Source organism: Pollachius pollachius (assembly GCF_949987615.1).
Source record: "Pollachius pollachius genome assembly, chromosome: 3".
Taxonomy (NCBI): domain Eukaryota; kingdom Metazoa; phylum Chordata; class Actinopteri; order Gadiformes; family Gadidae; genus Pollachius; species Pollachius pollachius.
This window is the reverse complement of record NC_136936.1, coordinates 17,811,073-17,836,875: the sequence shown is the minus strand read 5'-3', so window position 1 is coordinate 17,836,875 and position 25,803 is coordinate 17,811,073. Positions and strand designations below refer to the sequence as shown.

General features: G+C 44.2%; 1 protein-coding gene across 1 annotated transcript; it reads right to left on the bottom strand.

The window, feature by feature from the left end:
- Positions 1-430: 430 nt before the first annotated feature.
- Positions 431-25,689, bottom strand: LOC307072766 (mitochondrial intermediate peptidase-like). The gene is made up of 20 exons (XM_079732243.1): positions 25,653-25,689; positions 24,471-24,739; positions 23,395-23,568; positions 23,121-23,209; positions 22,902-22,988; positions 22,697-22,760; positions 22,215-22,397; positions 21,554-21,710; positions 21,270-21,318; positions 20,834-20,894; positions 20,258-20,310; positions 18,215-18,368; positions 18,022-18,099; positions 17,468-17,675; positions 16,624-16,733; positions 16,106-16,180; positions 15,670-15,786; positions 11,575-11,696; positions 10,609-10,682; positions 431-814 (listed from the first exon to the last, which is right to left on the bottom strand). Exons 2-20 carry the CDS (start codon positions 24,618-24,620, stop codon positions 714-716), a joined length of 2,106 nt encoding a protein of 701 aa, XP_079588369.1. The 5' UTR covers positions 24,621-24,739; positions 25,653-25,689; the 3' UTR covers positions 431-713.
- Positions 25,690-25,803: the final 114 nt, after the last annotated feature.

Below are 25,803 nucleotides of genomic sequence, written 5' to 3'. Positions count from 1 at the left end.
CCTCCTGCACTCTGAACGCATGCGCACGGGACTAGCTCCCAATTGAACATCTCAAAGCGGGTTATGTCTTATACAGCAGGGTCCACCCCCTTTTAGCCCACCCACAGGGAGAAGCCCTGAGACGAAAGAACAGCCGCAGTATTAGCTTGAAGTCAAAACACTGGCCGGGTGACGGGAAGAACAGAGTTGGTATTCTTCCTGACTCTGATTCAATCAGGAAATAACAATGTGATGTCGCTGCGCGGGCTGAAACGGGATCCTTCAACATTGTGAAGACGGCCTTCCCCTGAGAGCGCAATCAAATTCTATTGCAACGATTTGACAAGCTCGCATAAGAAACGGCGTCAACCTTTTGTAATTCAAATAACGGAAAGCTTTGATTTATATTACATTTTCACTTCTTTTATTAGCAGTTACCATCTTTACCACATCTTAGATCCCAATTCTCGACAGTCAATTCTAAAGGAAACATACAAAACATATTTGTAAAAATAATTTTCAACTGCACACATGTCTGACACCGGCTTTAAATACAATTATTGATATACTTTTTGAAGTTGTAAATGCATTAATTAGATTGAATCCACAGTTGAACTCTGAACAGTTGAAATTTGAGAGCAGTCAGACAACTGCAAGTGTGTCCAACCCATGTTGTACAGTCTCTGATCCAGCCTTGCCAGCAAAGATGGCCTTACATGTCTTTTATAACAGGCTCAGCTCTCAGAGTCCATGATGAAGGTCTCAAAGTTTGGATTTAGATCAGACACCAGTGCATCCACCAACTCTTCCATGCTGGGCCGTCTCTGCAGCATTCCTGTTGTGCAAAAGGAGATTAAAGAGTGAAACAATGCCTTTTCTTTGTCCCACACGCATGCACAGGCCAACACAGTTGTGAGAGGAAAATAACCCATAACAGATTAGAATGTAAACAGTGGAGCGTATATGCTGCAGGTATACAGTGTACGTATAACCAGCAGTAAAGCAAAAACACACATGAATCAAGGGGTGTGTGTGTGTGTGTGTGTTTGGGGGGGTAGGAAGGGAGCATTGTCCGAGCCAAGTTCTTTGATCTCGGTACAATAGGATACTGCTTTAACTCTACTGGTGTGTGTGTGTGTGTGTGTGTGTGTGTGTGTGTGTGTGTGTGTGTGTGTGTGTGTGTGTGTGTGTGTGTGTGTGTGTGTGTGTGTGTGTGTGTGTGAGAAAATCTGTCTTTCTAACGTGGAGAGAGTTATTTTGCAGTACATTTAACAATCCCGCTGCACTACTTTGAACTAAAGTCAGTTAATTTCCAATTGTGGAACTGCCAAGAGACTCTCATGGAACAGGCTGAGCAGGTGGAAGATGAGCCCTGGTTGGGCCCACAGTGCACAGCTACCTCCTATGATACAGGAGCCCCCCGGGGATCACCGTCTCCCCTTACCCACTGGGCGCACCCTGCCCCTGGGCTACAACACGATACCGACACACTGGGGGTCCGCGGTACCACGGTGGACGCACAGGCCCAGCCAATCCCCGGGCGACCAGACGCTCACATCAAAGTGGAGCTCTCCAGCCCGCCATCCTAATCCTAATCAAAAGGCCACGCGATGGTGCCGCTGTCGCCGCCGTGGACATGGGGCCAAGATGTGGAGCTGAGACTGTTGAAGTCAGCAGCACAGGGGTCGGTGAAGAAATGCTACTGACCATCGCCGTGTTCTGGAAGATTTTACTGTAGAAATATGGTATAAAAATGTCTATTGGTCATGAGCCTGCATTGATTGCCATCCCCGCTTCACAGGCACAGAACTATGTATATTTAAATGTGATAGAATATATAGAGCACTGCAGTTGAATACACTGCTTCTTGCAGAGGGGTAATCATTTAGGTTAAAAGCATAAGGCATGTTTCCTAGTGATGTGTCCATCGCCCACGTGACCAGAGCAAATAGTTAAAAGATTGCAGGGTTCTTTTTAAGTATCTTGTTCCCTTTGATGTCATAGGGTCAGAAATGAGTCTCTTGGCAAACTGCCAAGCCACTGCCGCCCAAATAGCTAACCAACAGACAGAGAAAAAATGAAAACCCTAAGCTTATCTCGATGAGGCTTCGGATGTGCAGCCCGAGCCGGGCTTGGCTCATGGCTGGACTGGCCTCTGCTACGTCAACCAACCACTTTCTCCAAATGACGCCCACTTCCTGCTGCTGTCCCACAAGAGATCATCTGAGACCTTGACCTGCCACTGGCTAGTGTGTGCTCCACAAGGCACCAGTATCACGACAAGAGAGGTGCAAGAAGAAGGAGAAGAAACAGGAAGGGGGAAGAAGCGGAGAGGCTCCTCAATGAAGTCGAGTTCCCTGGGAGAGGAAGGGAACAGATAACCTAGAAGTCATAACAAGTCTCTGGGAGATATCTGATGAGAGACGCAACACACACTCACTCTCTTTCTCTCTCTCTTTCACTCTCACTCTCACTCTCACTCTCTGTTGGAGCCAAAGCCAGTAAGCATTTGTTTGTCGTGTCACAAGTTTGCCTAGGAAATAAATAACCGCCTCTTCTTGGCAGATTTACAGAGGGAGTTGCTGTTTATAACGTTTCTAACTCTGTACACCACACGCATCCGGACAGCCCTTTTGTACATATCTAATGCATGCATTCCACGCAGAGGGCTGAACTGTACTGTTCTGTAAGTGGTGTACATGTGTGGAAAACCTGAATGTTTACTACGTGGACCGCAGTTCTATTTCACACTGAAACATTTGTGGCTACAAAACAAGCTGCAACTACACCAGGACCACATGGGTTGCACTGCTACAAGCCTCTCAGGGCCTGGTAGCATCAGAGAAACGTTACATAGCTACGATCCTTTCAATGCCTGCTAGCATCAGAGAGAACGTTACATAGCTACGAGTCTCTGATGCCTGCTAGCATCAGAACGTTATATAGCTACGGGTCTCTTATGCCTGCTTGCATCAGAACATTAGATAGCTGCAAGCCTCTTAAGGCCTGCTAGCATCAGAGAACACTCTACATTGCTGTAGGTCTCTCCTGCCAGCATCAGAGAACACTCTACATTACTGTAGGTCTCTCCTGCCTGCATCAGAGAGAACTGTACATTGCTGTAGGTCTCTCCTGTTAGCATCAGAGAGACCTCCACATTACTGTAGGTCTCTCCTGGCAGCATCAGAGAGAACTCTACATTGCTGTAGGTCTCTCCTGCTAGCATCAGAGAGACCTCCACATTACTGTAGGTCTCTCTGGGCAGCATCAGAGAGAACTCTACATTACTGTAGGTCTCTCCTCGCAGCATCAGGGAGAGCTCTACATTACTGTAGGTCTCTCTTGGCCTAGCAGCATCAGAGAGAACTCTACATTGCTGTGGGTCTTGGCTGCAATCAGAGAACAGAGTTAAGCCTTCCAACGAGGAAAGGCTCGTCTTTGAGTGCTCTGTTGCAAGAGCCCTGGGATAGAAGCTTAGCCTTCATGAGTCATCGGTTGGGTTTAGACACTGGAACTGCATCAGGGCCCGAGCCCCATTACATGTTATTACCCATACTGCCATCTCCAGCCAAGAAGCCTGGGGAGAGAATAATGGGTATCAAACAGAGCATTAATTGCAAACACACTTCTAGGTGATGGAATTTACAATTGTATGCCATTTTTGCAAACCTTTCCCATAGCACGTATAGCTGCCTTTTCTTGGTTGTTTCATTGTAGTCACGCTACATGATTTATAGTGTAGTAGTAGTACTAGAAGTAGTAGTAGTAGTAGTAGTAGTAGTACTGGTAGTGGTAGTGGTGGTGGTAGTATTAGAATTATTTGATAAACAATGGTCCTGGACCCCTTCTGCACAAATAAGCTTGCATAGCTGGGCTGTCCGGCACACCATGGACAAATGTAAAACAATGGAACCAAAACCAACCATTCATTACATCCAACAACCGATCCAACATGAAAACATTGATTTTGAGTCTGATGCCTCATATCTGGGACACCAAAACAAATACTAATAGATGATACATTGGAAGCATAGGTCTTGATCCAATGCTAGCGCTCACATATCAGTCAGAAGGCTGCTACGATCAACTCTTTTGCTTCAACCCCATTGTAATCATGAATCATAAACTGCATGAAATTAAACTGATAAGGGAGAACGTGTGGAACTACTTGTTTATTTACAATAAAGGGGTGGTTGAGCGATGGGTATCAGCTAAATGAGGGCTCAAAGCTCTGAGCCTTTGATAGTGAAAGCTCTGGAGAATAGATGTACGATAGGTAACATCTTATTAGATGTCTATGTCTAACATACTTCTTGGAAGAGCAGTCCAATACGTCTAAAAACCTTAATTTAAACAAATCTCTTGGCAGCTCCTTTGTAACCATTCGAAGGGGCATCATTAAAATGCCACTAGTCTTTTTTTTTCTTTGTGACAACAAATTTAGCTTAAATAAAATATATTGCGCTGCTTCATAAAGTTGTAAAACCAGATCCATGGTAAGGTTTATAAACAGTTTTTCCTATCTTAAAGCGCTGTCATTGCTGATCCCCAGCCAAAAGTTGGGCTGTACAGGAAGCTCTGCCGTTACCTGAGTGCTAAAGCCTGAAATACAATAAGGGCATTGCCAAATTACTTAATGAGCCTACCGCACGCAATTGAAAATCAATTGGTTTTATTGGCTGGAATCGTGTTCGAATTAATTGTGGGAATAAAGGCAATGAATGTATGTCCTTAAAACATTCGAATCATAGATTGACATGGCAGACGCCTACAAAGTGATGCACAGCGATGCAAAGTTTAAACAGCCCATGCCATTTTAAAGGTTACGCTCCCGACTCCATATCATACACTTTAAAACGCATTTCTGAGTACAGCAACAGCCCTGGAGCTTATGCTCTTAACCATTTCAAACATGTCAAGGTGTAAAAAGCAATTACCTCCGCGGAACCTGGAGGCAAACCATCAGTTCCCTGCCTCTATAATTACACCTTTTGAAGTCGAGGAAGCCTGCCTTTTTTTTTTCTTCTTCTCCCTCTCCCTTTTCTACCGCAGCAGATCCTCACAGGGCAGGAGGCAGGAGGCAGAACACGGACGATGACAGGCATTCCACTGAGCGGCTCCGGCGTTTCAGCCAGCCACGACGGCACAAGGAGGTGTTTCAAGAACGGAATTCACCATGTCATCCTTTCATAGATAGAGATGAAACATTTGCATCTCAAAGCTTTTGGAAAATTGTCTGTTTGAAAAATGCAGTTTTGATGGAATGCCAGCTTGCTTTGGTCGGATAATCGACAGGACCTGGTTAGAAATTTGTCCTTAAAAGTCAATGTGGACACATGCACAAGTTTCTCAATGAGGTATTAGACATTGTGCCAACATCTGTGTAAGAATTAGGTGTAGACTGGTTAGTAGCATTTCAGATTGCTTTGTAGTTCTGGACCAGAGATTATAAAAAGGTGCTGCACAAGTGGTCGATGAAAAGTTGAACTTGTGTGAAGCAGATGTGCGGTTCCCTGATTAAGAGGTTCAATGGTGTCTCTCGGTTTGTCTTGTAATCTGGACCAACGTTGACCTAATGCTAGGTTTCTCTCAACACATGAATCATCCTTTCAGGTATGCGTGCATGAACACTTGCGGTTCTGGCTATATTTATGGATAGTAAAACACAGTGAAGTGGATGTGCCTTTAAATTTGCAAGTTGAAAGGTTGAGGGATCCAATAAGACAATTATATGTAGCAGAGTTTTCCATCACCTCAGAAATCCAGAGGCCAAAATCCTTTACCGAAAGGAAACATGGGTCAATTTACTTGACTGACAGTAATGGCATGGTGTATTATTTTCACTGACTAAATGTTTAACTCCCTGGTTATGCTTGCTTATATTTAAAGACCAAATTTGGACAATGACAAATGTTCTCAAAATTTCCTCAGATAAGAAAAACGTTTTGAAATCCCCTGCTATGCAGTTCTTATCATCCCATCTCCCTTTTTAATGTAGTAAAGTAATGTTTTAAAACTTTTAAACCTAGAAACTTGCTTTCTAAGGTCAGATGCCTTTTGAATATTCTGTACACACCTTCCCACATACCAGTGGTTCTCATCTCTATGGACTCCAGCAAGGCCTTAGACTGGGTTGAGCGGGGTTATCTTCTCCATAACCTTAACCCAGGGCCGGCCCTGTACACCTGGGGGCCCTAAGAAGGGTCATGTTGGGGCCCTGCTTTGCGGTTGATAGAGTAGTTTTGCAACAGAGAATAAACAACTGTATGCATTCATAACCCTTACGTTTTTTATCGGTACCTCTTTGAACATGATAAGTCGCAATTATTTTACTACTTATTAAGTTTACTCACTGAAACAGTCAAAGTAAAGCTTACACACTGCATATTCATCGAGCTTGACATACATAATATTGATTCCCAAAATGAAGAGGTCTAAACACTCTGGTGGGCAGGGACGAAAACACAAAAAAGAAGAAATGAAAGCCCAGTATAGAGGTAAGTTATATATAGAGGTCAGCCATTATAGTTTCAAACTCAATAGTATTGTGCATCACCTAATATTGCTGTCACTCAGCTATCGCTAGCTAGCGACTGTTAACCTACTTTGCTAGCTTGCTACGTATTACTTGCTAACATAACTTCGCTGATAACCTACATGAATGTAAATGTAAAATGACCAGTGGTTTTTTAATTGGCCAGATGCACTCAGGCAATATTTGCAGAGCCCAGCAACTGCAGGAGAAAGGACACCTGATCCTTCATGTTCACCTCTCACTGAACTTTAGTACAACTTGTACTATTGTTGCCATTAGGAAGTCTAGACGAGTCAAATTCTAATGCTGCGTCAATTTGGTGAATAGAAATGCCAGATACAATACATTCTTTGTAGCATTTTTGTATGTGCAATTTATTAGACTTGATCCTTTTTGCTTATTTATTAATAGTTAATTTCATGTAAAATATTCTTGAGCATCTTTAATTTATGTATGTAGGTTGTTTATGTATGTATATAAGTTATGGAAAATAATTAAAAAGAAAATGTTCTGAAACTTTTCTGTTGTTTGTTGTCCATTCATCACACATATATACATATATTACAACGTAATATAGTAGAGCTATAAGTGGGTGCTAAGCAAAGTAAAGATGAATCAGTTAATATGTGTCTTCAGTGATGTTTATTAAAGTAATGTCATTAACAGGGCAACGCTCCGCTCACAATGGGAACAGGGGGCGCAAAACTCAAGCTCGTCTAGGGCTACCAAAGGGCTAGAACGGCTCTGGGGGAGAGAGCGATAGAGAGGCGATGTCAGACAAAGGTAGCGAGCTTTGTTTAGCTTTGTCATGTACCATATCGTCATCATCGCGGTCGCCAGTTTGGGATCAGTCAAACAAGCGCCTGCGCTGAATCAAACACAATGCTCCTTCCTTGTTGCCCTCTCAGCAACACGAGCATTACATTAACAACATGTGTAGGGTTGCCAGGTCAGTCAGAATCAGGTCATTTTAGGTTATCATGATCAAACCTCTATACAGTCTATGGGACAGACACAGTCAAAATTCTTAATTCCACTATTGTTTTCTTATACTAATATGAGCTGTATGTTTAGAATGTTTAATTTCTCGTTAAGTAAATTTCTTTGTGTAAAAAAAAATAAAATAAATAAAATACAGCGCTCTTGGGGGCCCCCTGGCGGTCGGGGGCCCTAAGCGGCCACTTAATTCGCGTATAGGGAGGGCCGGCTCTGCCTTAACCAGAGCCACATCCATCACACCAGAGAGATTTGGCTATAAGGGAGACAATGATACATGGGTGAAACTGCTTTATACCTGACCAAAGGCATCAGTCAGAACAAATAACACATTCTAAACTGTTCCATGTCCACAGCAGCAGTACATTTTAATTAACCCAACCACCTCCAAAGCACGGATTGGGCCTCAAAAATACACCCACACACACACACACACACACACACACACACACACACACACACACACACACACACACACACACACACACACACAGTATTTCTGTACATTATGTGTCCTGAATATCTCAATAAAATGACTTGTGTGGAAAAGGTCCCGAGCCCTCTTACAGCAGCAGATCTTTTATCCCCAGGTGTAGGGTCGTGATCCGCCGCCGGAGGAGAGGGGCTATGGGAACAGGCCGGCCAAGTAAAGAGCACTAATAAGAAGGGGGGGGGGGTGAGGGCTGTGGCTGCATGGGCACCCGAAGACAGAGGTCCACTCAGTGTATCCGCTGTTGATCGCCTTACACTCTCCTTCTCTTTGCTGCCTTTCTCCCCGGCTCACATTCTCTCTCACTAGCTCACTTTGTTTTGCTCTCTCTCCCCCTCCCCAACCCCGCCCCCCCTTAATTCGGCAGGCTTTTTGGATTTATTACCAGGGTTCCATTCGCCCCACAGTCTTGCCTGGGAAACACCAGGTGGTGGGCGGAGGGCCAGTAGGAAGGGTTCCTGGTCAGCCTGGTAAGGTGTGGGTCGCCAACGTGTCCTTCGACAACCTCGGGCCGGAGGAGCCATCAGAGCAACGTTAAGACCGCTTGATCCACCGGGCTTTGGCGGAGGGGATGTTATGCAACGTCTTGGAAACGCATTTCATAATATTCCAAGGGCTCCTTGTGGTCATTTGGCCTTGGCGGGGACAAGGGTATAAAACTCAATGCCGCATTAACTTCAAGCCCTTTTCCTCATTTCCTCCCAGATATATGAGACAGCTGCTGGTCACTGCTCGACCGGCAGGAGAACAATGGTGAAACGCTAAATGCTTCAACACATGTACTCCTGCTTCTTTACGACCGTGGCTCATGCGTTCATGATGATTTGCTTTAATGTGATGTGCAGATGGTGCAATCATACTTCTGAGGTGGCTGGGTGAGAGCCTGCTGCTGAACGGCCCTGAGGGAAGAATTTCTCCAGACAATAAAGCCATATCCCTGCTATTCAAGAAGAGGAGGCTCCACTCCTGCCTTTAGATCACTGGCGTAAACGCAACGGCCCAATGCTGGACTAATTGGGTTTTTCTCACAGGTTCACGACTGCGTCGAAGCGTCTGCATGGTCCTTGCGTGGCGTGGATGTGGAACCATGACTAAGCCTTAAGACAACGACTCGGTCTACATGCGTGACGCATGGAGTTCAAAGCAAAGGAAGCCTTGCGAATGACGTGGGTCTGTCGGGCCATGGCGGATTGCGCTCTCCTGGCGGCTGTCATCCGAGAGGCCAGGCTAAGCCCCTGCTCGGAGTCGTCACGAGGACAATTCGGAGGAGGAGGAGGAAAGGGAGAAGGTGACCCCCAGGGAGAGATTTACAGTACACTATCGGTTGTCACCCGATGCTACTCTTCTCCATCCCTTTCTTCTCCTGCACTCCCTCGCTCGCTGCGGCCTGCGCTGCGGTTTGTCACGGCGTGCCCGGACATGACTCCCTCACAGAGTAAAAGGCAGCAGGGGGGAAGAGAGGAGGAGGTACTGGAGGAGCGGAGTACAGAAGAGGAGGAGGTGTTGGAGGAGGGAGTAAAGGATAAGAGGTGCTGGAGGAGCAGAGTAAAGGATAAGAGGAGGTGCAGGGGGAGGAGGTAAAGGATAAGAGGAGGTGCTGGAGGAGGGAGTAAAGGATAAGAGGAGGTGCTAGAGGAGGGACTAAAGGATAAGAGGAGGTGCTGGAGGAGGGAGTGAAGGATAAGAGGAGGAAGCGCTGGGAGGATGAAGGGATGAGGGGGACCTGGGGCCATGAGGAGGTGACTATTCTTTGCTTTCGGGCTGGCAGACCTTGATAAATCCATAACACAGCTTCTAGGAAACGGCGTCCCCGGGGTATTAAAGTGTAAAGGTGACATTGCATCGCATTTTGAACTCAAGCTATGAGTTGATTTCAGGGATGATTTCAGAAAAATGTGGTGCAGAAAAGAAACTACTAAAAAAAAAACTAACATTACCAAATAAAAGGAGTACAATTTGACAAAACATGTATTGAATCCACCAGGCCTTCAGGATTCACTGGTAGGGGAGGACCCATTTGCCAGTGTTTGCCTGATGCAGGAGCAGCCTACTGCGGCGTTCTGCTCTGGGGCTGTGGTTATGGCAAACCCCTGCAGACAGAGCCTAAGAAGCCTGGTGAGGCGTGCTATAAAGAGGTAAACATGCCCCATTGTCAGGCCCGCAGGACAGAGTGGGCTCAACCACAACAGCAGCAGCTGTGAATACCTGGAAGCATTACGATCTGACTAATGGACTGACTGCCGCCCCAGTCTCTCACAACAAACCATGTGCTTCACCTCAAGCGGGGGGGGGGGGGGGGGGGGGGGGGGGGGAGGGTTATTAAAATTGTTAGTTTCGTATTCAGCCCAAATAATACTTTCAATATCACAACCCTGAAATCAGCATGCTAAGACAGTCGACTGCCATAATCTGCCATCCACAGGCAAATTCCTCTTGATGTTGCATGACGCAGGAACACCGCGGCATGCCATTAGACAATAGCATCTGAGGACAACTCATTGACTGGGGTGAGTCCTTATTATGGGATAGATAACCAGAAGGGCCCCCTAATCGGTGTGGGGAGTAGAGTACAGTACAGTGGAGTGAGGCGGGAGTCAGGGAAACGTACCTTCCACCATGAGCATGGGTTCCTTGGCTCCCCCATGAGCCAACATCTCCCTCCGGTAACGCTCACCCATGTCCCTGAAAGAAAGGAGAGAGAGAGATGGAGAGATAGAGCAGGGGGGAGAGAGAAAAGTTGGAAGACCTGATTAAGTTCCATCCAGTTTGTAATCTTCCCCCCATCGGTATATTACTCACTTTAACAACCTCCACCCCCTCCTGCCCTCACCAACCACCACCAGAACCTCTCACACAGTCGTCAGCGTACACTGGTGACAGAACACAGATCCCGAAACTCAACAGCCAGGGGGAACTAAAATAACAATGGGTGGGGAAGGAGGGAGCCAGCCGCTCGCTATAGGGGCTTTGTGAATAAACAAACCCTTTGTGCTGCAGCATGATAAGGGTGGGCCAGGGCTCTGTGGATGCTGGTGTCTGTCTGCAGATTACAGCAGACACCTGCCAAGCCGGTGTCAGTTTCATATAAATGTTATGTTCAATGTCAGCCGGCCATGGCTCTTAGCGGTTGCACTGGGGCGGAAGGCTGCCTGTCAGGGAGCATTGGTCTGATCCTATTGGACATATAGTGTAGTGTGGTGACTAGGAGTATACACTTGCAGCCTAAACTCTGCACCCCTTCCGCATGACACCTTGTATCGTATACCTAGGAGGAATATACAGAGTGTGATGTATTCACATCGGGTCCAAAGGAGAAGACCTAAGAACAAACATCTTAACTCACTTTGACATGCAATAGTTACAAAGGAAAACCACATGCCATGCCATGTATGGTAACAAGGTGTTTGATGAAGACTCCTGCAAGATGTTATGAATGCAATTTTTTTGTATAGGACAGAAAATATTGAACATGAACAACTTCAATTAGTACAGATTTAATGTTAGAACAATCAGTTCATCTTCGTTCTGTCCCATTTCCTTCTGTAGGAAGAGAAACTGGGTGAAAGCATCATACCTGTTTAAGGGATCCTTTAGGAAACACTGTTTCCAAACCATGGACGCCACGGCCCGGGACATGAGGTAGGAATAATACTTGGCTCCGTAGCCAATCAGATGGCTGAACCGCAGCTGCCATGCCTAAAGGAATAAATCAACAAGCCAAAACACTGACATTTAGAAACACACTAAAAAGCACTAAACTATCCAGCAAGTAACCATTGGTTATTTCTTGTTTGTAAGCAGTGGGCTTTTAGGATAGGACACCCCATTAAGCAGAATTATGGCTCTCATGAACTGCAAACAACAAAAGGGGATCGGGCAATTATCCTTTGATACTGCCTATTACTTTTGTCCAAATAAGACCTGAAATGGTTGGTTGAGGCTGTGTGTTGTTTGTGGCGTGTTAAAGGGGTGCCAGCACAGCCATGAAAGGCTTAAGTGTTCCTCTAGTAAGACGGGCTGGCAGAAAGGTGGAGGATGGCTGGTTGGTTTTTGTAGCGAACAAGAAATTGTTAACCTTCAGCGAAAGCAAAAGGTGAGGATGAGTCAAGAGACAAGAGAGAGTCCGGGGATACGATGATTTTGTGTAAACACATCTCTTCTGACTCGCTCTGCTCCGATGGTGTGTGCGTTTGAGAAGGGTCGTCTGGCATAGTTTAGGAATTTTTACAGAAGGCTCTCCGCTATAAGTAAGATTACTATTATATTCAACAGACCAATATGAACCTGAAATATTTACAATTCGACCGAGCGAGAATCCCTTGTGTTTTTAGTGTTGCGATTAAATTTCAGGCATTTTGGCTTTAGTAAAATGCAAAGGGAAAGTACATTGGAATGTATTTATCGCGACATGCCTCCACACCACCTTCAGTTGTTTCCCATTGTCATAGTAAACACAGCCTTCCTTCCCCGAGTCTCCATTACAAAAAAATGCTTTGAAAATGTGCTTCTAAAAAAGGACAAAGATATGGAAATCCCGACATGGCTGAAATTCCCCTTCCCCTTTTGGCTGCCTAAGGGGTTCCTCTCCATAACCGAGAGGATGAGCTCTTTAAAGTCGTCGGGAAATGGGGAAGCCAGGGAAATTCGGCTGGCAAACCCTCAAACGGTCCGGCCCTTAAAGGCACTGCAGCTGCACTCCACTTGATCTACAGGCTTCTATTCTTTAGATTCAATTATACACAAACAGGACTCTTGGTTTGGTACAGTGACACATCTTAGATGAATGCAGTAACATTCAGAGTACTAACACAAACACCTTCTGGAGATGCATCATCCTGGGTGTGTTTGTTGGAAAGAAAAGAAATTATTCTGAACATTAACGGGCGGCATGTGGCTCAGAAGGTGGAGCGGGTTGGCTGGTAACTCGAAGGTTACTAGTTCAATCCCCGGCTCCTCCTAGCCTAGAGTGCCAAGGTGTCCCCGAGCAAGACACCTTACCCTAACTGCTCTCGATGAGCTGGCTGTTGCCTTGCATGGTGGAGACAGCCGTCGGTGTGTGAATGTGTGCATGAAAGGGTGAATGTTAGGCAATATTGTATGCGCTTTGAGTGGCCACTGGTTAGAAAAGCACTATATAGTTGCAGTCCATTTACGCACGTTAACGAGGTCCAATGTGTACCAAAAGATTCCCAGTGAAAAGTCTCCACCTTTACGGCTGGGGTTTACTGCTCCAGGTACACGACAGGTTTGACAACATTGTCACAGTTGAAGCGCTCCCCCCCGTCTCTAACCCGCCCCAAGACGGCACATGTATTAACCCAGAGAGGACACCCCGAGTTCACCAAAGGTTATGGCTCTCTGAAGGCTTTTCCCAAGATATGACGCCCCAAAGCACATTGGTGAAGGGTTTCCAGCGGGCTTAACCCTGAGAGTGGCTGGGGGAGGGAGATCACCGCGGTTGGGTCTGCGCTGCATAATAGGCTTAACATTCAAGTGGTCTGCTTGACGAGGCCCATCTGGGCCCTAAATGACTTTAATAAGGGGAAACGAGACTGACGAGCGGAGCGGCTAGCTCCACAGACACAGACAGTCCAGGGTGACAGAGTTCACTCTCTGAGACAAACCTGCCACTAAAACACTACCCTCAGGTCACTGCTGACACACACGCACGCATACTTGCTCACACCTGCGCGCGCACACACACACACACACACGCACACACAAACAAAGTGTGTGTGAGAATGGCTTGGAGATAAAAAAATGTTTGTTAATAGGGTATATCCTATTAATTTAAACATTAGTTCATATTAAGTCAACGTCTTTCTCCCAAAAGACATATATTGTTTTTTTATAGATATCACTAATGAACAGTAAGCGTCTAGGCAAGATATTTCAAGGATGTCCACAAGTAGACTTCAGATAACGGGCTTCCAACCCAGTACCTTTCGGATGAGAGTCAAACACCTTAACCACTAGACTATCCTGCCCCTTGTATACACAACAGATAAACAAAGGTGACCATTGACAAATGGTGCGGTGGGCAATGAGTCTATACAAGCCTTGCAGAAAACAAGTGTAAAACCCAAATGGATCTTTTGGTTTTAAAAAAATCGGTGCACCTCCCATGAAATGATTAACGTCAACTATTTTAAAGTGATCCTGAGCGGGTCACATGCCAGCTAAGTATGCTTTTGATCCTTGCGTACAAAAGGCAGACAAAGTCAGCGCAGGGCTTTCACTCTGCTCCACTTGATCAGCAGATAAAAGACATTTTTGTTCTCTCCAAAACTCGGCTGGTGGGCCTTTGTTCGCGGCACTAAGGCGCAACACCGGGTTTCCACTGTGGAGCGGGGGGGACCTTTACGTCCTGGGCTGGGGCTACGGCGTATTTTGCTTCAAGGAAAGGAAAACAATGAGCTAATGCAAAAATATTTCAATTCTACAAAAGTACAATTAAAAATTACACCGAATGGTAGTTTTCACAACAGCAGCAGGAATGTCCCACTCACAGCCCTTTGATTCTCCAAACATTGTCTCCCGACACAAGGAGGTCCATGTGGTGCATGTTACCAGCACCTGATTGTCTGTATGCACACAGGCAGCAGACAGCCATGATCTGTAAACAATCCCCATCCCCGTCACCACGGTGTTTACATGCCTTGGCTCTCTCTGACCTATTAGCCAATCGCGGGTAAGCCTTTTGAAGGATTCTTGCGCACCATCAAGGTGAGGATGAGTCAAGAGACAAGAGAGAATCCGGCGATACAATGATTTTGTGTAAACACATCTCTTCTGACTCCCTCTGCTCCCATGGCGTGTGCGTTTGAGAAGGGTCGTCCGGCATAGTTTAGGAATGTTTACAGAGGGCGCTCCGTTAGGAAAGTGATCCGAGTGCGAGCCTTGGCGCGCTCGGACCCCTCTGCAGTGCGAGGCTATGCTTCTGTGAAAACATTCACGTTCGGTCTGAGCGTATGATGGGAACGGCCGCTACACACAGGAAAGTGTATACCATAAACCCAGTTCCCCAGAGGATCAGCTACAGCTGAAAGACCGGGTACTACAGGAAGGACTGGGAAGATGTCTGTAAAAAGGGGAGGGGGGGAAAAAGGCCATTGCTGGCCCAGCATATTACATATTCCTGATGAAACCAGCATAAATAGAGCTCATGATGAACGCTTTAGGGAGGAGCTTCCTGGCTTAAAGATGACCACGCTCAAAACTTGGTGTTGCTTCCTGGCTTTAAAGACGAGGAAGGGGAAAGATGAGGATATATGTCCCCCAGGGACTGCTCATACAATGCCTCCCTCCTATCTGTCATTGCAGCAGGGCGTATAAAAGCATTTATCCCTTAAATAGTGCTTTGCCTTGGTATAAATAGTAGTCAAATATGGCAAATTACATCAAACAAGCTGAAGAGAGACCTCTTTTTTCCTTTCTTTTTTATACGGGTGCAATAATATATAGTATAGTTTAATCGTAGCCTAGAATATAGTAGCATAGTTGTCTATATTTTTTTTTTTTGTTTCATAGAGGTCTACGGCAAACTCTAGCTTTATAGTGATCTACTACATACAATAATGTCTAGTCATTTACCGAGCAAAGATGTATTCATTCATTAAAAAATTGGAAGAGCAAGGGAAGTGACTGAGGTACTTTGAGGAGCACATACCGTGCTGGGTGTGTAGGGCAGCCCATAGAACTGGTGCTGCATGTCCATCAGGAGCTCTGTGGTGGAGCGGTTTTGGGGTTCGCTGTGGTAGACCTGGTCCAATGCTGCGTAGAATACCTGCAAAAGGGAAGACGTAAACAACAAAATATTTCAAGTCTGTCTGCAGTTTAGCTAAATGTACAAGCAGTAAGACTGACTGTGTGCATCCATTTTTCTTAATGGATGGCAACAGTAAATACATCATGTGAAAAGACTATAATGTTAGAATATATATAAAACCCTAAAAAGTCGTAAATACACTTGAAATTAATGCACAGAACCTAATACAACCAACTGAAAATGATTACACTACAACGCACCCCCACACACACATACACACACACACACTAAACTGATACACTTCACTTGGGAAAATTAGTAATAAAACAAACTGTACCTGCAGCTGTATGTCTGCAGCGCCACACACCTTTTTGGACTCACACAGGCGGGCCACCATACTTTGAGGCAGGGACTAAGAATGTAAGGGGACCACAGGGGACAGTGAGATAAAGTACACACATGCAACAACACTAACAACCTTGCTGTGGCTTGCATAGTTGACTCTGCTGTAGATGTGTATATACATAATGTATAATGTATATATGCGTGTGTATATGTGTGTAATACTGTGTGTAAATGTGTTTATACATAATGTATAATGTTTATATGCATGTGTATATGTGTTTGGAGTACTGTATGGTTGATATATGTTTCGATAGATGTCTATGTGTATGTGTAGTTAAGTCGCTTTGGATAAATCGCTGCTAAATACCCTTAACGTAAACAACAAATCAGATCTTCCATACCGAAAATATGACTTGAATCTTAGTGTGAATTTAACAAATAAAAACGGTGTTGTCTTTCACAAAGTAAACAGCAGTTCTGAAATATTAGAGCAGATCCACAGTGGCCTACCTGTCCAGTTTGATAATGGCGAGCAAACTGGCTAACTACTCTATAGTCGTTGGCAAAGTACTCCATGAGGATGGAGGGCACCTCAGCAAAGTCTGTGGCACATCTGGTTCCTGGAAGAGAAGGGCAGGGTTCTTGTGATATTAGAGAGGAGGGACACACAAATACTCGCACGACAATTCACTATACACAGAGAGCTCAGGGCAAATGAGTCATTGATCGGGGCGGTTTTGAATAACGCTAGGCAAGTCAGAAAGATGTCAACTGAAAAAGGAAGAGTCTCAGGTTTTTATATCATATCACCATTTTGCAGGATTCTGGATAGTGCCATTAGCCAGTGCGTAAGCTCCTAAGCACCCTGGATATAATGGCTTGGGTGTGTCCGTGAACTTTGAGAAGAGATAAAGTCTTAAATGACAGCTGGAAGAGCCAGGGGGGGATAAACAGACATTGTTAAGACCCGAGGTATAAATTGCATTAACTTTAAATTGTCAAGCTGTTACAATATAAAAACAAGCGGAAATTTAACCCGCAGCAAACAATATTCCACAGCGTCATTCCAAAATGTAACCGAAGAACCAATTCCGAAAACGACGAGCCCGGATCAACTTGCAGAAAATAAAGACTACAATTACTCCCCTGAAGCAACCGCCAGAGAGACAGTGTGTCTTGATACACATGTAATATCTGTATCTCACGCGTATGTGGCAGGTGATGCGCGTGTGCATTGTGTCTGCATTACAAACAACCCCCCTAACAGGAGTGAACACACCCACACTTGGCAGGAGTTTGCTGAATCCCAAGGATGACAAGGAACCAACCTGCAGGGACAGAAACCCAGACTTACCGGTGACATGCTGGTAGCGTGTGCGGCCCAGCATGGAGTGCATGGCGTGGCCCATCTCGTGGAAGAGGTTCTCCATCATGCCCGGCGTGAGCAGCGTGGGGGCGCTCTTGGTGGGATGGGGCAGGCTCAGCATCAGCACCACTACCGGCAGCTGGTAATCGCCCGTCGCCTGGCAATGGCGCCCGCCCCGGATGGTGAAGTGGCAGTCCTGTGGCGGGTGGTTGGAATGGTTAGTTGGAGCGCGGGCGCTGGTATTATTCATGTTTTTTGTTGTTTTCTTGCAGTAAATCATTTTGGTTTCCATTGACTTGGTTAGTTGTGTAGTTGACATTATTGTAATTAGTTAGCAAACATGAATATTATCTTGACCTTTCTTGAAAGCTAATATAAAACAGATTGACTGATCTGCCACAAAAACTAAACTGAATTTAGTTTCCTTCTTCTGGTTAGAGCAGGAAAGCTGCGGGCCGCAGGTAGCAGCCAAGTTCTGCTCAGTGCTACGTGTGAGCTCAGCTAAGCGGAGTCATTTTCTTCGGGGGTCATTGAGTGTTTACCTGGTGAGGTTTATCCGTGCGGTGAAAGAAATCACAGTAAATGTATCCCAGCAGTCCCTCCGTCTCATGAACCACGGCCTGGGAAACACAGACAGACAGAACCAAAGCCACTCTGCATCAGCGCAAAACTGATTGATCTCCAGTTTGCTTTGAAACACAGAAAAGGGTCCAAGAAATAGCAGGTGTGTGGTACCAGTTTGCGGACGTCTTCGCTCCACACCTCCCCTGCACTGGGCTGATCGGACATGAGGGACACGCCGAAGAGCTGAGAGAACAGGTTGTTCAGGCCCTCCATGCAGGCCCCCAGGGAAAAGTAGGGACTGTACAGGCTGGGCTCGATGTTGAACCTGCAACCACAGATAGGTAGCAGAGTAAGAGGAGCAGTAGGGCTGTATACAGCGTTTGTTATTTTTAACATTTGAATGAGCATCTTTGAGGTGATCACTGGAAAAATCCTGTGCAAAATTCTGCTGCTAAATTATAACTACAAAATTATATTAAATTAAATATCTACTTTAAATCAACTTTAAGTATAGAAGCCAGTGTGGGGGGAAAAGGCCTTGGGGTAGTTTTCTTGTGAAGACAGGGGGTTCATAAGTATGGACCAGATGTGTCAAAGAACTAAAACTTGATACGGTTGCGGTCTGTCTTTAAATCAAACATAATTGGAATACTCTGTTTATGGCCTGGGGGACAGTTCATACATCATCTAATCTTGGTGGTAATTAGAGGGCAATGGGGATGCTCCTTTTGTCTATGCAGGTGATTAATTGTGACGTGTGACCAAGTGACGCGGCCGCCCTACGGAGAACGCAGGACACTGTGGTTCTTGGCATGTTAAGCCACAGGCTACATTATTCCTCCAGTAGTTAGCTCATTGAATGCTAATCGAGTAATATATATATATATATATATATATATATATATATATATATATATACACAATAGAGCCAAGTGATTGGATTTTGTTGACAGACCTAAATATTAGGCTACACTACTTTGAGGCTACATACCAGAAACGTACAGTAGACTCGACCGAGGAGGCAAACACAAGAACCAGTTGGTTTTAAACTCTGTGAATAGCAGAGTTCACAAGGCTCAAGAGAAGCAACAGCCACTCCTGGCAACAAGCCTTACTTTAATGCAGTCACACATTCTACACTCAGTTCCCCCGGTGAAAGAACAGACGCTGAAATGCACCACAACAAAGGGATTAAAATCAACTTGGGTTTAGGAGCAAATATGCTTTAATTTTAATCAGGAAGATGAGACAGCATTCAAGACAGCAGCCAAGCTGAGAGCAGGCCAAAGGGCTAATGTTAAAAGCAGAACACACACACACACACACACACACACACACACACACACACACACACACACACACACACACACACACACACACACACACACACACACACACACACACACACACTCCTGAAAGAAGCTTTAGTTCAGAGGAAGAATGTGAAATGTCTGTGATAATACTTCCCTAAGTCATGGCTTTTATTGGCCCTTGCTGGGCGCTGGTAAGGAAGTTAGCAGTTCATTAATAACAGGCTAAATGTAAAAAGGCGAGGGGAGGGAAAAACATACAGACATGGGGGGGGACTCTCGATGGAATTTGCCGTTTCTCTTGTTCCATCGTATTTTATGGCGGCTTGGGCCTGATTGATCACCTAAGGTTATAACTTTTACTTTAAAAAAGTCCCAGCAATGCTCCTGGTTCTTGGATCAGATAACCTCATAAATAACCTAAGTGAACTGCAACATAAGTAAGTAAATTAACAATACACAAATACCCAGTGTATGTAGGATATGCCGATCAACACATTTAAATAAAATGTTTTGATCCAATATACAAATACCATCTATCTATCTATCTATCTATCTATCTATCTATATACATAGCTTTTAAGAAAATATTGACTTCCACAAACAAAAAAGATAATAGAAATGTACAACCACGACCCTGACCCAAGTCAAGGATGGAGGTGAAGCTGAAGCTTGACGTTAACCCAAAGCAGCGTTGCGGACGCATGCGACTCCACAGTCCCATGCTTCTCCAGTACCACCTTTTGTATCATCTGTCACACGAGAAAGAGCGTGGACCCTCTAGTGTGCGATCCCTCATTGTGCTGCGGACCCACAACCAGCTTAAACCATAGACATCGCAAATTGAGTTGGCGCCACAGAAAAATGCAAGGGAAAAGATTCACGTGATGCCCGAAATGCTCACCTTTCAGCCCGCAAAACGGCACTGAAGTAGGGATGGTCCCAGGCCATGAGCTCCTGTGGGTTAGCAGAGATAAGACTGAGCCTGGAGCATTTCCATATGAATTCAATACATTCAATAACTGAGGAATGACACTGGTTTCATTGGTTTCATTTGCTGAGGTGTAGTAGGACCGATCACAATGGCTGGAAATGTATGTAGTTATAAGCAGATGTAGATGCTTGTTTTCTGTGACCGTAGGCATGCGGCAGGAATATAGCCTAGTGGACTGCATTGGAACTGAACAAAAAAAAGGAACAAATGAATGCATTCACTAAGGCAATAGGGAATGATGTCAAATAAAATAATGGCCTATAACAATTTAAAGCTCTACATGGACCTCTTTGCAGCTAGTGATCAGCAGCATAATTACAGATATAGTGCAGACATACATTATTGACCAAACTTGGGAGCCAGTATATAGAGTGATATCGGATTCTTAATCCATCACATGGTCTCTATTCTCAGTTAATGGGGCCGCAGACATATGGCCTGGCAGTCAGGCAGGTTCAGGGGTGGCCGAGATGAGAGTATACTCACTGAGTTCCGAGGGTTGAGCTTTTTCTTCATGTCCGTCATCATTTTAAAGTCTTTTGCCGTCCTACATGATGAAAGAAATGCAAAGACATGGTTTATTGAAAAGATATTGTCAAAACATTTTAAACCTTTAACCTTACCTAGCAAGCCTCAACAAAAAATAATAATTATTATTATTATAATAATTATAATTAACTAACAATGTGATTATGGGTGTATGCCTCATAATAGTAACTGATATGTAAGCCGACACACACACACACACACACACACACACAAATATTTAGCAGCATAAAACAACTTATTGTTGCTCAATGCAATGTGAGAGAAAGGCAAGTCTTTCTACACCCTCATCTTTCAAATTCATTGAATTCCTATGAATGCTCTACTCTCTGCAAAATGAGTCTTAGTTGTGATTCAAATAGGGAAAAACAATTACTTGTCTTTAAGCTTGTCCGTTAGAAGCTCAAGGAAGTCCATCACAGCTTCTGCATGAAATTATAAAAGAATAAGCTCTGCAGGGTTATCTCTAAGCAACTCAGTCAGTTTTGTATATATTGGATTCACACAGACCACTCAACAAAGTAGTCACAATGGAATTCAACACATGGATACAGAAAAGTCTAGCAGGTAAGAGGGATCATTATATAATATGTGACTTATACTTCACTGTATCTAGTTCATATTGTTATACTTGAAAGGGAAAAGAAAGCAGGAACCCACTTGGGCTTTTGGCCATGGTTCCCTTCAGCGCCCTGTGAGCGTACGACTCGTAGCCCACCAGCTTGGCCAGTTTGTTCCTGCATTTCAGCAGCTCCTCCAGGCAATCCAGCATCTGGCCGTTAGGATAGAGGAAGATCCTGTAGGCGATCTCTCGCAGCTGGCAGCAGAGGGGGGGACAGGACAATGAAATCAACATCCTGCAACAGTGCCTTGCAGTGTGTTCCTTCCTGACGCTGTCAATACATTAGTGATCTATACATCAGTACACTGAGATGTCTCCATCACGCCAAGCCATTTAGTAAACCGAGCAAAAATAAAATAGCAACTGAAAACAGTAAGTGAACAACAAGCAATGTGTTGATTAGCTATTATATTAGTTTTGCATCACTTTAAAGTTAAAATAGTTACTTTTAATATTACCATACACTTTGAATTGCATGGGACTATGTCAACAAATTCTAAGTGGATGCCAGCACCAGGACTCATTTTGTGATCAGGACAGGAGAAGCTTGTGCTCCCATTGTTTCAACCTGCTTCTAACTTATAGAGGTAGGCCTATAACCATCTGGTTCATTCTGATTTACTTATGGGATAAAGGCGCCCCCTGCTGACCAATATAAAGAACTGTCTTATTGCCTCAGATGCCAACATAAATACATACCAAGTCATCAGGGGAGTCGGCGTGTAGCCCCCCAACCTGGATGAAACTGCCCTCTTTTGCAAAGTGCAGATGTAGATGTTCTGGAATTGCAGACTTGGCAATCCGATTGGGCAAGTGAGAGCCCATTAAGAACTCATTATTCAGATCCAGGAGCTTCACATGGAGAGCTACAGCCTCCTTCCTCTGCAGAGCACAAACAGGACATGTTAAATTTTACTGGAGGACATTATACAGATACATACGTTTTTAAATTCATTACTGTAATTAACAGAGGAATCTGAGAGCTTGTTTTTATTTATTCTGGCAGTATCGCAAATTGGTCAGGCGACGGCAGGCTAAGCATATACCTAGTCAAAACTTTGTTTTGTAAAAAAGAAAAGCACTAAAATAGACACCAGATGCTACATGTGTGAAGTATAGTTCAAGGGGACAGCCAAAACAAGCATGGCTGAAGAGACAATATAGATTATTGACCCTCTTACCAGTTTCTCCTCCAGATGAATTCCACTGATCTCAAAATCAAACATGAACAGCTCTGCCACTCGCCTAGGAACAATACAGATGCTTGATTATTTACTATTGTGGTTTTTTACATCTGTTTAATTTTTTTAAGTGCACGGAACGCATGAATATTATTCAGCACAGAGGGCATCCTCCATAAGACTGTATGTCCGCGATTCCGAATACCTTGTGTCATGGTCCAGCTGGTTTAGAATATCAGGGCTGTTAAGCAGATCTTTTAGGCTGGTGCTTAATTCAACATTTGTATTTAACCTGCAAAAAAAAAATAGCACGTTCAAAGCAGGACCCTGGTCAAGATTTTGCGATAGAGGTCTGTATACCCTTACTTAATGGTTTATTCTTGTTGAAAATAACAATCTTGTATTTATATTACAGGAGCCTTACTTTTCTACAACAGTGCCAATCTCTATGCATGTCTTCTCTGCAGCCTCACGGAACAGAGGATCCGGATGGGCTACTTTAACAAAGTCAGCCTGGTAACACAAAGAAGCACCTTTCAAGTCAAGTCAATTGTATTGGAATTTGGACATTGGACAAGTCCAAAACAATATGGTGTAGTATCCATCCAAAGCAACGACAACACAGTGTCTGCTCCAGGATGTAAGGTTAAAGACATGTTCAGGCAATAAGTGCAGGTGCCACTGTAGCGTGAACTTACAAGGTCAGCCACTTTGCATAGACCATCGGAGAGCTGGTCAAAGTACTCCACAGTCGCCGCTCCTGGGGGGCTGTGGCATGTCTTGTCCACCAGTAGCTGGGTGTCCTTCAGCGCCCTCTTCGCAGCTACTTCAAAGCCCGCGGGAGAGCTCAACTCTGGCACTCCAAACAAACCCTGACATAAAGGCAAAACAAAAGGTGTCATTTACACTGGGGACATGTCCCCGCCACTATTGTAAATTGGACGATCTTTTCTCTATCCCAAATGTCGTTAATAATTTTCTGAAAGATAGCTTAATGTTGTCAACAGTACTCCATCAGTTGTTTCTATTGGTCATATTGTTGGTCATTGGTATTGGATATTTTCATCGCTGGGCTGGCTGACATGCACTGGTGCCTTCCCCAGTAGATGGATGTGATGCATATCGACTGTTACTTGTGCAGTGGACGTGGTTGTTTGGCTGATTATGTAAGTATGGTTGACTCTGAAGTAGCCTAGACTATGCCTTTTGAAGTCCCATTATTCCAACTACTCCGACATCATTTTAGGCCATCACATAGCCTAAAATTGCATATTTTGAAGGACATTTTAATCATTTTCGTTTAATCCTAGCCCTAATGTCCCAACCACATTTGAATAGAAAGTTAGACCCTTGGTCTAAACACAACACAGCGTTAAATCACTGGTGAATATGATGTCAGTAACATACATTGATAACAATTTACATAAGTGTACAATGCAGTAATAAAGATTAACCAACAAGTGTCTCACAGTTTAATGGTCTATTTATCATTTGCTCTTGGTGTTTATGTCAAGGCTGGTGCAGTTAACTAGGGTGTTCATTGATACATGAACTGATTGTTACTTAACTGGTTAACTACCCTTTATATATCCCCCATTAAATGGTTATTAGGGGGTTAAATAATGTTTATTACTGCATTCACTAATGTAATGAATGGTGAATTATTGTTCCCATATTGTAAAGTGTTTCCCATACATGTTAATACATTTTTTACATAACACAACTCAACCCATATCGCACATACTTTGTGTGTAACAGTGCTGATACTACATACCACGTTGTCCTGGAACACGTCCAGTCTTCTGTGAGGTTTGCTGTTGAACGCAGCCCCGACAGGGGACCACGTTGTGACCTTCCTCTGAGCCAAGTTCCATACTTGTGCTCGGTGCTTTATGAAACAGTTCAGGCGTTTACACGCCAACATCTTGAACGTGTTGGTTGGGGTTCGTCCTTCAAGTCTGACTTGGGTCTGACGTTGGCTGGTTACGGATACTGCCGTGGACTGGTAGAAATCATGCTAGGCTTTTTCTTCAAATACAAGGACTTGAGAGTAAAAAACAAACAAAGTCAGCCTATATTATACACAGCAGCTACCAAGTACCGTTGTCAACGACCACTGCCGTGGCCTTTTGAATGAAGCGGTGCTATAAAGCACGACAGTCAAAGGAGTGGACTAGAGTCCACATCTTTCTTGTTATCACAAAGTGATTATTGAAGTCGGCATTTTCCTATGTTTTGAAATACAAGTCTTCAATATATAAGCTAAATGTTGGATGTAATAAAAGCTTTTGGTATTATATAAATACTCTGCACTTAAAATTCATCAGTAAAGGGCTCCCGAAATTGAGCTAAATCATATTTGGAAAAAGTCTGTCGAAAGTGCGGATAGTGGGTAAACAGGTCGCGGATACGTCATTTTGGAGGCGACCTGGCCTGCTGCAACCTTTTTCATTGTAACTTTATTTTGATACCGCATTAAATGTACAACATTTAAGCATTGATGTGTGTATATGGAAACACAAAAAGACGCAACAAATTATAAATACAACCGACAAAATGTATCGGCCACACAAACTTATATTGTGACAATTCTAAACATTCAATCTCGGTCATACATGAATGTAATCATTAGCTGTGTTCGAAATCGTTCGCTATCACGGATATAGTGCACTATATAGGGTGCTCGGCATTTTGTAGTCGGGTTCGAATTCACAGTGGTTAATTTCATGCACTATAGTGCACTTAAAATATCCACAATTTAAGTGTACATACAATGTTCCCTACATGTTACTCCCGTATACCACAATGCAATGCGGTCGTAATTTTCTGGAGAAGTCTCCGGCTTTCGTTTTGAAATGTCAACAATTTATTTGGGATTTAACATAGAAAATTTAACATTCAAAATTAATTAAAAAAAACTTGATCAAGGAAATGTAACATTCAACATCAATACAACCTCCAGCTTTCCTCGTGAGTACCCGGTTTGTTTACATGATGTGGGCGCATCTGTCTGCGTCACGCAAATACCCGGCGAATTTACTGACGCAGATGACGTTTAGAAATGTTCAGCGTAGTGTCCGAATTCTCGTTTGTTCGTTCCATATATA

Bases quoted from the DNA above. Each gene is read 5' to 3' on its own strand.
- LOC307072766 (XM_079732243.1), bottom strand. From the start codon at position 24,620: ATGTTGGCGTGTAAACGCCTGAACTGTTTCATAAAGCACCGAGCACAA. The intron at 23,210-23,394 runs GTAAGTTCACGC...TTGTGTTACCAG, and splicing joins TATGCAAAGTGGCTGACCTT to GCTGACTTTGTTAAAGTAGC. The intron at 22,989-23,120 runs GTAAGGCTCCTG...TTTTTTTTGCAG, and splicing joins ATTGGCACTGTTGTAGAAAA to GTTAAATACAAATGTTGAAT.